This window comes from Mesoplodon densirostris, chromosome 7 (assembly GCF_025265405.1).
Source record: "Mesoplodon densirostris isolate mMesDen1 chromosome 7, mMesDen1 primary haplotype, whole genome shotgun sequence".
Lineage (NCBI taxonomy): Eukaryota > Metazoa > Chordata > Mammalia > Artiodactyla > Ziphiidae > Mesoplodon > Mesoplodon densirostris.
The window spans coordinates 26,698,159-26,710,705 of NC_082667.1; the positions used below are offsets into that span (position 1 = coordinate 26,698,159).

The window sequence follows — 12,547 nt, forward strand, 5'->3', positions numbered from 1 at the left end:
TGTAGGAACCCATGAGGGAAAAGAAAGAAAAAAATCACCTAAGAGTTAACTCTGAAAAAAGAAATCAAAATGAAGAAACTTTGAGATTTAGGGAAAATGGCTGCAGGAGCTGGTGACCCACCCTGCATCTGTGAGGGTAACGCTCCTCTCTGGCATCCTTGGATGCGGAGGGAGGGACCCAAACGCTGAGGCTGAGGCAAGCAAGAGTGCTGCCCCCAGGAACCTCATACTCTACAACCAGTGAGCACAGCTTCCACAGCAGCCTTATCTCCAGAAACAATTCCAGAGGTGACCTCATTGAATAAGATACAAAAGATGGGATTTTGTTCTTTAAAAGTTCTACTAACTGAGCTTTCATCCCCTTCCAGTGAAACCTTGGAGGATTTGTCCTTCAGCCTAAAGTTTATTAATATGACCTCTGACCATGTAACTCAGCATACATTTCTGACTGCAAGTAAAAATATTAGAAGCAAATACTTGGAGAAATCACATTCCCAGTATAACCTTCACTCCTCTGAAGCCTCGCATCACTAGACAGTGTACAGGGTGGATGTTTCCCCAACGCTGTCCCCAGCTCCACCCCAGCCCTCATCGGCTTGAATGAAGGGATTCCTTGCATGATTCTGGCAACTGGAGATCGCCCAACAACTTCATGGCTGTTTCTAACAAAATGTCCCTGTCTAAAATACACACAGGCACGTGCGCACATTTTATTTTTTTTTAACAGAACAGGTCACCTGTGAGAGCCAAGCTACCCTTTCAGTCACAGGATATGTCAGGAATTCTGGCCACTGAAGTTCCTCAATAAATACTGCTCAGAAACCAGGGATTTCCTATAACTTCGTTTTCCAAGAAATAAGTGAGCTGACGCTATTTTACCTGAAAACACTTAAATCCAATGCTGGAATTCGAATCCAATCAATACATCTATGTATTGTATCAGAGTGAACTTCTCAGTAAAAACTTCAGACATCTGTCCTCTTCTATACATTACACTAACATATATTTAAAAAAATATTCCTCCTTGACTTTCAAGGCATAAAAGTCACAGAATTTTCCTTTCTCTAGATCCCATAACTGCTATCATCCAGGCTCAGAAGTAATTTTGTAAAAACAAGTAAGCTTTTTAAAATCAAATAACTCTCCTCTAGAACAAAAGGGTTCTGAGGCTCCGGCTAGCCCAGGTAGGGAGAAAGCAATAAATAGTGGGTGCGGGAGGTGTGTGGAGGCAGTGAGACTGTATAAAGTCCTTCCAACACAAAATACATGGAGGAAGGAGGGCTGGGCTGGGCAAGAGAGGGGCAAGGGTCTAAACGCATCACGGCCTGGTTCTGTTCACTCTGGGGTGGCTGTCAGATACTCTTGGGTGTCTGAAAGAAAAACGAGCCAGATGGCAGAAGAGGTCCCGGGCTGCTGGGAGAGACGAGGCAACTACGATCATGATAGGGTGTGGGTGGAGACACACGGCAGTCCACCCGTTAAAAGCTGAGTGCTACCTACAAAACTCACGATAACGAAAAGCTTCTCTGATTTGTAAACTTGCACTCATAAACACAAACCCTCAAAAGAGAAGTTAGTACATTTTTCAACAAGTCTTTTCAACAGTGATACACAATATTCTTCCTTTGGGCATCAGTGCTGTTAAACAGAAATGTACTAAGCAGCCATTTTCCAAAGCAACACTACAGCTGAGAACAGGTCAAGTGGGTAACACTGCTGCTGCAGGGAGCACAGGCATTAGTTAGGGTCTGACAAGGATCTTACTGAGGATCGCATCATAGTAGGGACTGAAGACCATCTTGTTATAGTTGACCAGGCGCACGAACTTAATGGCAACTTCCTCCAGCTCTGTTTGAACTGGACCTAATCCCCCTGGGGCTGTGGGCAATGGCTTCTGATGACTGGAGACAAGGTAGGTTTCTAAGAAGGTCAGGATTCGGGAATCTGCGATAGAAAAGAAAGCAGTTGTTTTCTTCTTGGTCAGGGTGACTTTACAAGCTCCTATTTATGCTTCAGTTTTCAGCTTAAACATCACCTTTTCGGGAAAGTCTTCCCTGACCATCCTGAGGCACCTCCCACTTCTGAACATTCATCCCATTTGTACTGTACTCCCCCGCAAAACCCCAAAGCTGGTCCGCTCCACGGGGTGGGACCACGCTCATCTTGTTCATCATTCTCTCCTCAGCACCCAGCACAGTGCCTGCCATGAAGCCTGGCCACCAGGCAAAGCCCAAAATACACTTGGAAAGCAAGGATAAATGTATGAACGATCAATGGGAGATTAAGGTGCTGCCAGGTTCTGCTCTCAGAAGAGCAAGGCACACTGAGACCAACATGAGCCATTGTTTAAGATCATATAAAAAATGGGAGGAAAAATAAAGCAGGAAATGCAAGTTCAAAAGAGAAGAGAAAGGGACTTCCCTGGTGGCACAGTGGTTAGGAATCCGCCTGCCAATGCAGGGGACACAGGTTCGAGCCCTGGTCCGGGAAGATCCCACATGCCGCAGAGCAACTAAGCCCGCAAGCCACAACTACTGAAGCCCACGCGCCTAGAGCCCGTGCTCCCGAACAAGAGAAGCCACCACAAGGAGAAGCCCACACACCACAACCAAGAGTAGCCCCCGCTCGCCGCAACTAGAGAAAGCCCGTGCGCAACAACGAAGACCCAACACAGCCAAAAATAAATAAATAAATAAATAAATTTATTTAAAAAAAAAAAGACTCCAGCCTATTGGCTTGTGATCTAGATTTTCCCATAAGCCCACATGAAAGAAGCCTAAGCCTCCTTCTCCAAAGCTTGCAATGAAGGCCATGGAGTTGTGGGCAACTTGTCCTACTCTGAGGAATCATTTAGTTTGATGCTTCTTTAGCCCACCCCCTGGTATGATATTTTTGCACTTTCCTGTGTGTCCTCAGCTGCCAAAAAAGTGTGTGTGCAAGCCACACCTTGCAGATTTTATTACAAAAGCAATAGCAGCATTTATATTAAATAAGCGTTTTCAAACTTCACACCCACCTCATGCCCTAGGGAACCTTCTCAGGTGCAACTGACTTACATCTTTTGGAGTCCAGTAACACACTCAACTGGCTGAGACTAAACAACCTAGATGACAGGACTAAGGGAGCAGCTTAGTAGCCAGTGGTCTCCTCACAGCACTTCCCCGCATCCCCACCCCAGTTGACAACAATGATCTCGACAGTCCGAGGGCCCTGCAGCATCAGGAAGCTCCTCCTGAGGGACCTGCAGATGAAACTGTGACTAATGCGGGCCTGGGATGAAATTTTTAAAAGTCATGGTATTAGAAGCACACCCATGTCACTGGTTCAGCCTCCACTCCAACCTAGAATCTGATAACCACAGATCATTCTGCTTTTGCCTGAAGCCTGCTAACTTTCCATTATCTGTAAGATGAACATCTATCTGAGTTCGTAAAGAAGTTAAGGAAGGACTTTACAATTAATTAAATGACAATAATTTTAAAAATTAAATATTAAATGTATTAGATGTAAAAATTAAATATTAGATGTAGTGAACAGAATCAACCAGTGATGATGGAAAGTCACAGCTCATATAGCAGAGTAATATATATATATGCCCCCTGCACTGGAAGTGCAGAGTCTTAACCACTGGACCACCAGGGAAGTCCAGAGTAATATTTTTAATAACTGCGACTCGTTAGTGAGTCCTCCTTATGTGCTGCCAGGTTCTACAGTAAGCACCTTACATATCTTATCACCTGCAGTCCTCTCAGCAACCCTGCAGGTGTTGGTATTACCCCCTTTATAGAGATGATGAAACTCAAGTATCACGTCACTTGCTCAGGCTACACAGTAAGCGCTTGTAAAGAAAACCCATCCTAGCCTTGTACTACAGCTATACTTCTCCCTTACCCTCGCGCCATTACCACATTCAAAACGCTTCTGACTCCAGATCCGGGGGAGAAGCGTCCCCACGCCAAGCAATTCTCTGTGACCCCAGCTGGGCATCCTACAATTTTACTCAGTTCTGACACTACGTGCAGATAGCCTCAGATCCCACAGGTTAAGGGCTCAGGTCCAGAAGACTGCCCCCCGACTTCAGAAGCCGATCACGAGGAGTAGGCCCGCAGGTCATCCACAACTTCTGACTTGACTACAAATCGGAGGTTGCCATGACGTCCTCTCCCTTGGCTTTTTTTTTTTTTTTTTTTTGCGGTACGCGGGCCTCTCACTGCTGTGGCCTCTCCCGTTGCGGAGCACAGGCTCCGGACGCACAGGCTCAGCGGCCATGGCTCATGGGCCCAGCCGCTCCACGGCACGTGGGATCTTCCTGGACCAGGGCACGAACCCGTGTCCCCTGCATCGGCAGGTGGACCCTCAACCACTGCGCCACCAGGAAAGTCCCTCCCTTGGATTTTGATGATTTGCTAGAATAGCTCACAGAACTCAGGGAAACACTTACTTAGGTTTACCAGTTTATTATATAATAAAGGATCTGATAAAGGGTACAAATGAAGAGTCGGAAGAAGCCATACATAGGGTGAAGTCGGGGAGAGTCCAGAGAGCAAGAGCTTCTGTTCCCGCGGAGCTGGGGTGCACCACCCGTCCACTGCACGGATGTTTTCAGCAACCCAGAAGCTCTCCAAACCTTGTACTTTTGGGACTTCTGTGAAGGTTTCATCACGTAGGCATTTCTAGCCCCTCTCCTCTCTCTGGAGGATGGAGGGCGGGGCTGAAAGTTCTAAGCTTCTAATCATGGCTTGGTCTTTCGGGTGACCAGCCTCCACCCAGGAGCCCATCAAGAGTCACCTACTCAGAACGCAAGACACTCCCAGCACCCAGGAAATTCCAAAGGAGGTAGGAGCTCCGGGTCAGGAGCCAAGGTCAGAGACCAAACACTAGAACAAAAGATGCTCCTAGAGCTCTTATCACTGAGGAAACTACCAGAGTTTCAGGAGCTCTGGGCCAGGGGCCAGGGGCAGACACCAATATATTGTTTCCCACCACCTCACAGTGCTGGATGGAGCAGGGTTCTGAACAAAGACTGGTGATTCCAAAGCCAGAGCCCTCAGGACAGTGATGGCTGCCTAGTCACTTGGCCAAAGCTTCGGGTCACCCTAACTGCACTACAGTGAATAATCACTCACTGGCACTCGTAATCCATCAAACCCTTCTAGATGTCCGCAGAGGGACCTGTCTGCCAGCCCATCGCAGGCATATCCCTGGTCCCGCCTTCACCCAAACGTACCCACGATCCTGCGGATGGGGTTGTCAGGACTGGCCACAGCCTGGATCTGGCCCTTGAGCACGGTCTCCTTGTCCGTGGTGAGGGGGCTGAACCCGCACAGGGAAAGGCAGCTGCTCACCTCCAGGCAGACTTTCTCCCCAATGGTAGTCAGGGCATCCTCCAGATGGAAGGAGCTTGAGCAGAGAAGGGAAGGAGAAGCCAGTGAAGAAAGGGCCCATCAACAAAGTACACATGCCCCCCGCCAAGCCCCCGCCTGGGGAGAGTCACAGCGACCAATTCACAGACTGATGGGTTCAAAGGGAAAACTGTGCCTCTTCCCTGCCCTGAGCCCCTCAGACTGCGTCCATCCAACTCAGGGGACTTTGTCTCTCTGCCAGAAAGAACAGTGGCACGGGGAGGGCTCAGGTTATGCCTGGTCCGACAATCTAAAAGCTAACTTCTTGCTAGCATCTGTGTGGTGAAATAACCCTGGAACTGACTTAGGACTACCTTGGACACCTCTGGAGCAACACACCAGAAACCAGAAATGTGGCAGCCGCGGGACGGAAGGGGGAGAGAAACTTTTCATTGGATACCACTTTGTCCCTTTAGGCTTTTTTTTTTTTTTTTTTTTTGCGGTACGCGGGCCTCTCACTGTTGTGGCCTCTCCTGTTGTGGAGCACAGGCTCCGGACGCGCAGGCTCAGCAGCCATGGCTCACGGGCCCAGCCGCTCCGTGGCATGTGGGATCTTCCCGGACCGGGGCACGAACCCGTGTCCCCTGCATCGGCAGGCGGACTCTCAACCACTGCGCCACCAGGGAAGCCCCCTTTAGGCTTTTGAAACACAGTGTATTAACGACTTTCAAAGAACAAATAAAATTAAAATCTAAAAGTTAAAATTCACACCTCTATTTCCTGGGGCTCCTGGGCTCCCCTGGAGTCTCTGTGGAGAGCCCTTGTGCTGCAGGGTGTTGTCTGAGAAGGCAATTGCCTTTGTCCTGGATCTAGAGGCTGTGTACAGTAGAATGAGTGGGAGCAAATGTGAGAGCCCCAGGACTTGCTGCTGGGGCCAGGGTGGACAAGGCAGGGCCGGCCTCCCAAGGAAGCGCTGGACAGGCCCTCCTCCTCAGTAGCTTTGACAGAGCAGTTTTACTGGAGGGGGACCTAGGTGGCAGCCCAGGGCCACACCTGTGCAAGGGCCTCGGGCCAGGCCTCGCCTCAGCAAACACCCTGCAGGCCTGAGTCAAGACTGTTGAGCCCCAGGTCACAACTCGTGGACATGCCCCTCATCACACTGCACACATGCAAGCTGTGTGCAAACCCAGCAGCCAATTCCTCCACTTTGTAAGGAGGAGGAGAAGGTCTGGGGACATCCCACTTGGAGAATCCTCTGAGGTGGACCTTGTCAGATACAGGTTTACTTAGAAACATTCAAAAATATTCTATATGCTGGAAACCACATAAATCACCTAATCTGATTTCACTGCAGAAGCAGTTGCCCTCACACAAGTGTAGATTGGTGCTGGTTGATAAATAATCCATTTACGCTCAGCACAAGATGTCTATGAGTGTGCAAAGGGCAGAAAACTTTAGTCACATTCACACACTCTGGAAGAATGCAGCTTGTTTCTTATTTGACCTTTCCCTAGGACTGTGTTGACCAAACTATTAGTTGATTATAAAAGCAATTTATTGGGTAGCAACCAGTATTTTTTTTCTTTTTAATGGGATAAGAATAGAATAGAAATATCAGGAAGTATTAAGCACAGTTGGGTAAGTTTCACTTGGTGAAGTTTTTATTGCAGTTACATGTGTGTCCAAGTATGCACTGTCACCACGGAAGATGAATTTCTTACTATGCGTCCTGGTCACAAACAATTGAAAGCCACCGTCCTAGAGCCTTGCTAATCAGCCCTGGAGTGGACTCTAACTTTGACCGTGTGACCCAGAGTAAATCCTGCGGGGGTGAAGAACACTGGAGTGCCAGGTTTCCTCAGTCTCCGGCAAGTGGCCCCAATTCTGCCTTACACCGCAGACCTCCGCTCCAGTCTGCTCCCTGCCACCCGCTGCCTCCCACCATCTGTTGAAGGGCCTGGACGCCACAGCTCTCTGTCACTTACGGCAGATGCATATCTGTGAGCAGAATCTTCACAATCATCTTGAGTTTCTCAGCGAAGTCGGCCCGGCTGGAAATTCCTGGGGCTGCCATGCTGAACGTGACCAGCAACACGGCCCCCAGGACAGTCAGTTGCGCCAGCTGGAGCTGGAACTCTTGGAAGCGAGATTGGTCCATCAAAACTGTCTGCAATGAATAAAACAGAAATCATCCTGAGCTGCAGGTTTGGGCTGTCACCAGCAGAGGGCAATGGGGCCACAGCCCATACGGAGGCCTCTGAAGTTCCCCTGAGGACTTTCTAGTCCCTTCAGAGCCGGCCATAAGGGAGTCAGGTGTGAATTCTTCCACCGCAGCGCCCCTCTCCCTTAGGAAGGCTGCAGTACAACATGAGCCAGACGGGGGTGTAAATCCACTTCATCATTTAATAGCAGCACAACCTCATGCAGGTTTCTTCAACTCTCTGAGCCCTAGGCAAAATGGGGATTCCTCCTTCACAGCGCTGTTTTAAAGATGAAAAAAGGGGAGAGGGATAAGTTGGGAGACTGGGATTGACAATATACACTCTACTATGTATAAAATAGATAACTATTAAGGACCTACTGTATAGCACAGGGAACGCTACTCAATACTCTGTAATGACCTATATGGGAAAAGAATCTAAAAAAGAGTGGATATATGTATATGTATAACTGATTCACTTTGCTTTACAGCAGAAAGTAACACAACACTGTAAATCAATTATATTCCAATAAAAATTAAAAAGAAAGAAAGAAAGAAAGATGAAAAAAGACCATGTATATAAAGTGGCTGGGACTTCCCTGGTGGCGCAGTGGTTGAGGATCTGCCTGCCAATGCCGGGGACACGGGTTCGATCCCTGGTCCAGGAAGATCCCACAGGCCGTGGAGCAACTAAGCCCATGAGCCACAACTACTGAGCCTGTGCTGTAGAGCCCACGAGCCACAACTACTGAGCCCACGTGCGGCATCTACTGAAGCCCGCGTGCCTAGAGCCCGTGCTCCGCAACAAGGGAAGCCACCGCAGTGAGAAGCCCGCGCACCACAACGAAGAGTAGCCCCTGCTCACCGCAATTAGAGAAAGCCTGCAAGCAGCAACAAAGACCCAAGGCAGCCAGAAATAAATAAATAAATGTATTTAAAAAAGAAAGATAATAATAAAGTGGCCGGCAGAGCCAGCACTCAATAAATAGGAATTACATCATTAGACGGGAAAGAGTAATGCGGTACACAGGGGACCAACTCATCCCAGTTTTTCCGGGAGTGGCCTGGTTTAAAAACTGAAACTCCCAGGTCCTGTGAACACTTCCCCTCCCCACGCTCACTCCCAGTCCTGGGCAAACCAGACAACCAGCCACCCCATCCAGGGCACAGGAGGGAAGGAGGGGAGAAATACACTTATTCACCTCGGTATCCCCCTCAGTATCCAGCATAAAGGAGGCTCTCAAGAACTGGGGAGTGAATAAAGAAAGAGAAAAATGAACGATAAGTAGAAAAAGTAGGAACAACAGATAATGCCTGGAAAGTAGTCAGTGAGTGAATTTCCATGACAGTGTCCCCGTGTTATTGACAGGCCTGGGCCCTGCCAGGCCAAAGTCCTCTGTGTGGGGTGAGGAGGTAAAGGGAAGTGGAAAGGCTGAGGAGAAATGACTTCTGATCTGAGTTTTTACAGATGAATCAAATAAACTTGAAGGACCAGTCTTGCTGCAAGAAACTGACACACCAAATCGAGACATTAACAATGTGGAGTCTTAGCCCAGAATTCTCCCTAAGAAGTAAAAACCATCTTTGAAGGCTGAGACTCCTCCACTGTTAAACAGAGAGGCTTTACCAGTCTCTTTTTTTACTTCACTTTATTACAGGGCAGCATCCTTGCATTGCGGCCTCCTAGCAGTATGCCGTACTTGGGTTTAGGATGCAAAGGATTTCCAAGGATCAATTCTGAGAGTAGACATCTGTCCCCAGTGAAAACACCGTTTTCCCCACGGCTATTTTTTTTTTTTTTTTTTTTTTGGTACGCGGGCCTCTCACTGTTGTGGCCTCTCCCGTTGCGGAGCACAGGCTCCGGACGTGCAGGCTCAGCGGCCATGGCTCACGGCCCCAGCCGCTCCGCGGCATGTGGGATCTTCCCGGACCGGGGCACGACCCCGTGTCCCCTGCATCGGCAGGCGGACTCTCAACCACTGCGCCACTAGGGAAGCCCCCCACGGCTATTTTTTGAGAGAAATGTCTGCAGGAGAGAGGAGAGAGCATGTCACTCTGCAGGAAGGAAGCTCCCCACCCCCACTTCAATACCCCCTTGAGAGCTTGCTCTGGCACAAAACAGGGAACTCAGAGGAAAGAGGTGAAACCTTAGGCTCACAACATCTTAAAAAGAAAAATAAGGAACTGAGAAAGAAACTTAGAGAAGTAGCAGGATCTGAGGCTAGAGATAAGAAGCCTGAGTGCCCTCAAAAAAGAGGGGGAGTCTAGACGCCAAACCAGCTATTTGCTGGGGGAATCCCCCATTAGTCATCTCCTTAAAGGACTCCTGCAGTTAGAAGCACTTACTGCCAAAAACATACAAAGAAAAAAAATATTGCTCTGGGCTTCTTTGGTGGCGAAGTGGTTAGGAATCCGCCTGCCAATGCAGGGGACATGGGTTCAAGCCCTGGTCCAGGAAGATCCCACATGCCGCGGAGCAACGAAGCCCACGCGCCACAACTACTGAAGCCCGTGTGCCTAGAGCCCGCGAGCCACAGCTAGAGAAAGACTGCACGCAGCAACAAAGACACAATGCAGCCAAAAATAAATAAATAAAATAAATTTAAAAATATATATATATTGCTCTGCATCGAAGGGGAAGAAGTTTCTTTAGATAAAACTGAAAAGCACCGTCACTGTTAGGGTTTTCATCAAGATGAGTAAAACCAGGACAGAAGCTCAGCAGCACACACTAGAAGCCCCATACACTGCTGGTGGGACTGTAAAATGAGGCAGGTGCTTTGGAAACTAGTCTGGCAGTTCCTCAGGATGTTAAACTTGAGTCACCACATGAGCCAGCAATTCTAATCCTAGGTACATACCCAAGAGAACTGAGAACACATGGCCACACACAAACCTGTACACAAATATTCAGAGCAGCACAACTCACGACAGCCCAAAAGTAGCCCATTCAGTTGTCCATCAATGAATAAAGTAAAACGGGGTATAGCCATACAATGGAATATTATTCAGCCTTGAAAAGAAATGCTGCCACAAACAACATCGTGGATGAACCACGAAGATATTATACTAAGTGAAATAAGCAAGTCACAAAAGGACAAATACTGTGTGATTTCACTCATATGAGGTAGCTAAAGTAGTCAGATGCAGAAACACAGAGGAACCGGGGGAGGGAGGAAAGAGGAGGTAGTGTGTGAAGGGTACTGGGTTCCAACTGGTTCCATGAATCGGTGGCTGTGATGGCTGCAAAGTCATGCGAACGCACTTAGTGCCACTAAACTGTACACTTAGAAATGGTACATTTTATGTTGTGTATATTTTAACACAATCAAAAAAATTAAAAAGAATGATGCTAAGAAGCCAGACACGAATGGCCAATATTGCATGATTCCGTATAAACGAAAAGTCCAGAATAGGCCAAATCCATAGGGACATAAAGATTAATGGTTGCCAGGGGGTGGGGCGAGGGTTGTGACTGCTAATGGGTACAGGACTTCTTTCTGGGTGACGGAAATGTTCTGAAATTAAACAGCGGTAATGGAAGTGTAACTCTGTGAATGTACTAAAAACCAGTGAATTATACAACTTATAAGGGAGATTTTTCTGGTATGTGAATTGTAACTATTATTATTTTTTAAGTTCAGCAGCACAAAAAAGAAATGAGCAGTCCGAGGGCTCTGGAGCACCTACTTCGGGGAAAGGTCTGTGGAGGTGGTCCCATTTCAGAAGCTTCAGGTACGCATAATTCTGGACAGCAACAGGATCTGGTCCGGGACCGTCCCCAGAGCCAGAGGCCTCTCCCACAGCCGGCAGGGCATTTCTATACTTCTGATTCCTAAGGTCATCTGTGGCTTCTTCCAGCCATTGGGTGACAAAGTCCAGGGAATCTGTGAAAAGCAAGGCTTCGAACATTACTGGAACGCTCTGGACGGATGCTTCCCAGAATTACTTTAGGGAAGATCATCCTGGAACTGTGGTAAAGTATAAAGTACGGACTTTGGAATCAAATAGACCTCGGTTCACATCACAAGATTGCCAGTTACCAGCTGAGTGTACTTAGATACGTCATAGTCTGTTTGACTATCCAGATTCTTAATACAAAGAAATGTCCACCACCACCTCACAGGCTGCTGTGAGGACTAACCACGACAATGGATATAAATGCCACCTCGGATGTTCAACACACCTCCGCTCTCTTCTCTCCCACCCTGGCCACTCCTGCATGATACGTGGCTGGAAGCTCTGCTGGCTCCAGCTCAGTGAGATGCAAAAATTATTGCCCAGAGACAGATGGGGTGAGACACTGACTAGAGTTTCCCAGTGTAAAGTGTCCTCCACAGCAAAGATGAGGCTTGTCCTTGTCTAGATCTTAGTCTTGTATCAATCTGGTTTACTTTCAGCCTTGTGGGGGTGGGGTGGGGGGGTGAGTTCTGTCACGTATTTGACGCATACTGTGCAGTGTCTGGAGCACTGCGGGGTGGGGGTGGGGAACCTCAGTTGTCTTTCATCTGCCAGCACGCTTCCCCTACTTTTCTAAGCTGAATAATGCACCAGGGACTCTGAGGGACACAAGAGAGAGAAGATGAGGTTTTTGTCCACATTGTATGAGCAAACACCCCTCTGACAGGACCTGGAATAGGTTGCAGCCTTGCCAGTGGAGGCCACCTTAAAACAAAATGGGCAGCCGAGGGCATGGCTGGAGTCCACTCTTCGCTGCTGCAACAGGACACTCCTCTGGTTCTGCCCACATGCTGATCACGCCGAGCTCTTGGTTCCAAGCTTCGCTCTCCCTTTCGCCTCTGCAGACAGCATTCTGTAGGCGACCAGCTCTGGAAAACCTCGGCTTTCATGCTGTGAGTGATAAGCACTAGACTCGGACCGGCTCAGCGCCTGGGCCCCGGCTGTCCGCACCTGGCCCTCATACAAAGGCTCTTCAGCCTGTAAACTGCAACCCTGGTTTCTCCTGAGGGGCAGTAAAATACCAGTTGGGAAAGGGAGCTGTGTG

At 48.4% G+C, this 12,547-nt stretch overlaps 1 protein-coding gene across 4 annotated transcripts in view; it reads right to left on the reverse strand.

Moving 5' to 3' along the window:
- Positions 1–330: 330 nt before the first annotated feature.
- The window catches only part of TCP11L1 (t-complex 11 like 1), a 32,495-nt gene continuing 20,278 nt past the window's right edge, over positions 331–12,547 (reverse strand). For 3 of the 4 annotated variants that reach the window (XM_060103008.1, XM_060103010.1, XM_060103011.1), the window contains 4 exons: positions 11,233–11,429; positions 7,328–7,509; positions 5,228–5,400; positions 331–1,944 (listed from right to left, as the gene is read on the reverse strand). In XM_060103008.1, the coding sequence (XP_059958991.1) occupies positions 1,742–1,944; positions 5,228–5,400; positions 7,328–7,509; positions 11,233–11,429 (755 nt within the window). In that variant the 3' untranslated portion in view covers positions 331–1,741. Of the gene's footprint in view, positions 1,945–4,441; positions 4,692–5,227; positions 5,401–7,327; positions 7,510–11,232; positions 11,430–12,547 lie in introns of those variants that run through there. The other variant, XM_060103009.1, reaches the window with a different exon arrangement.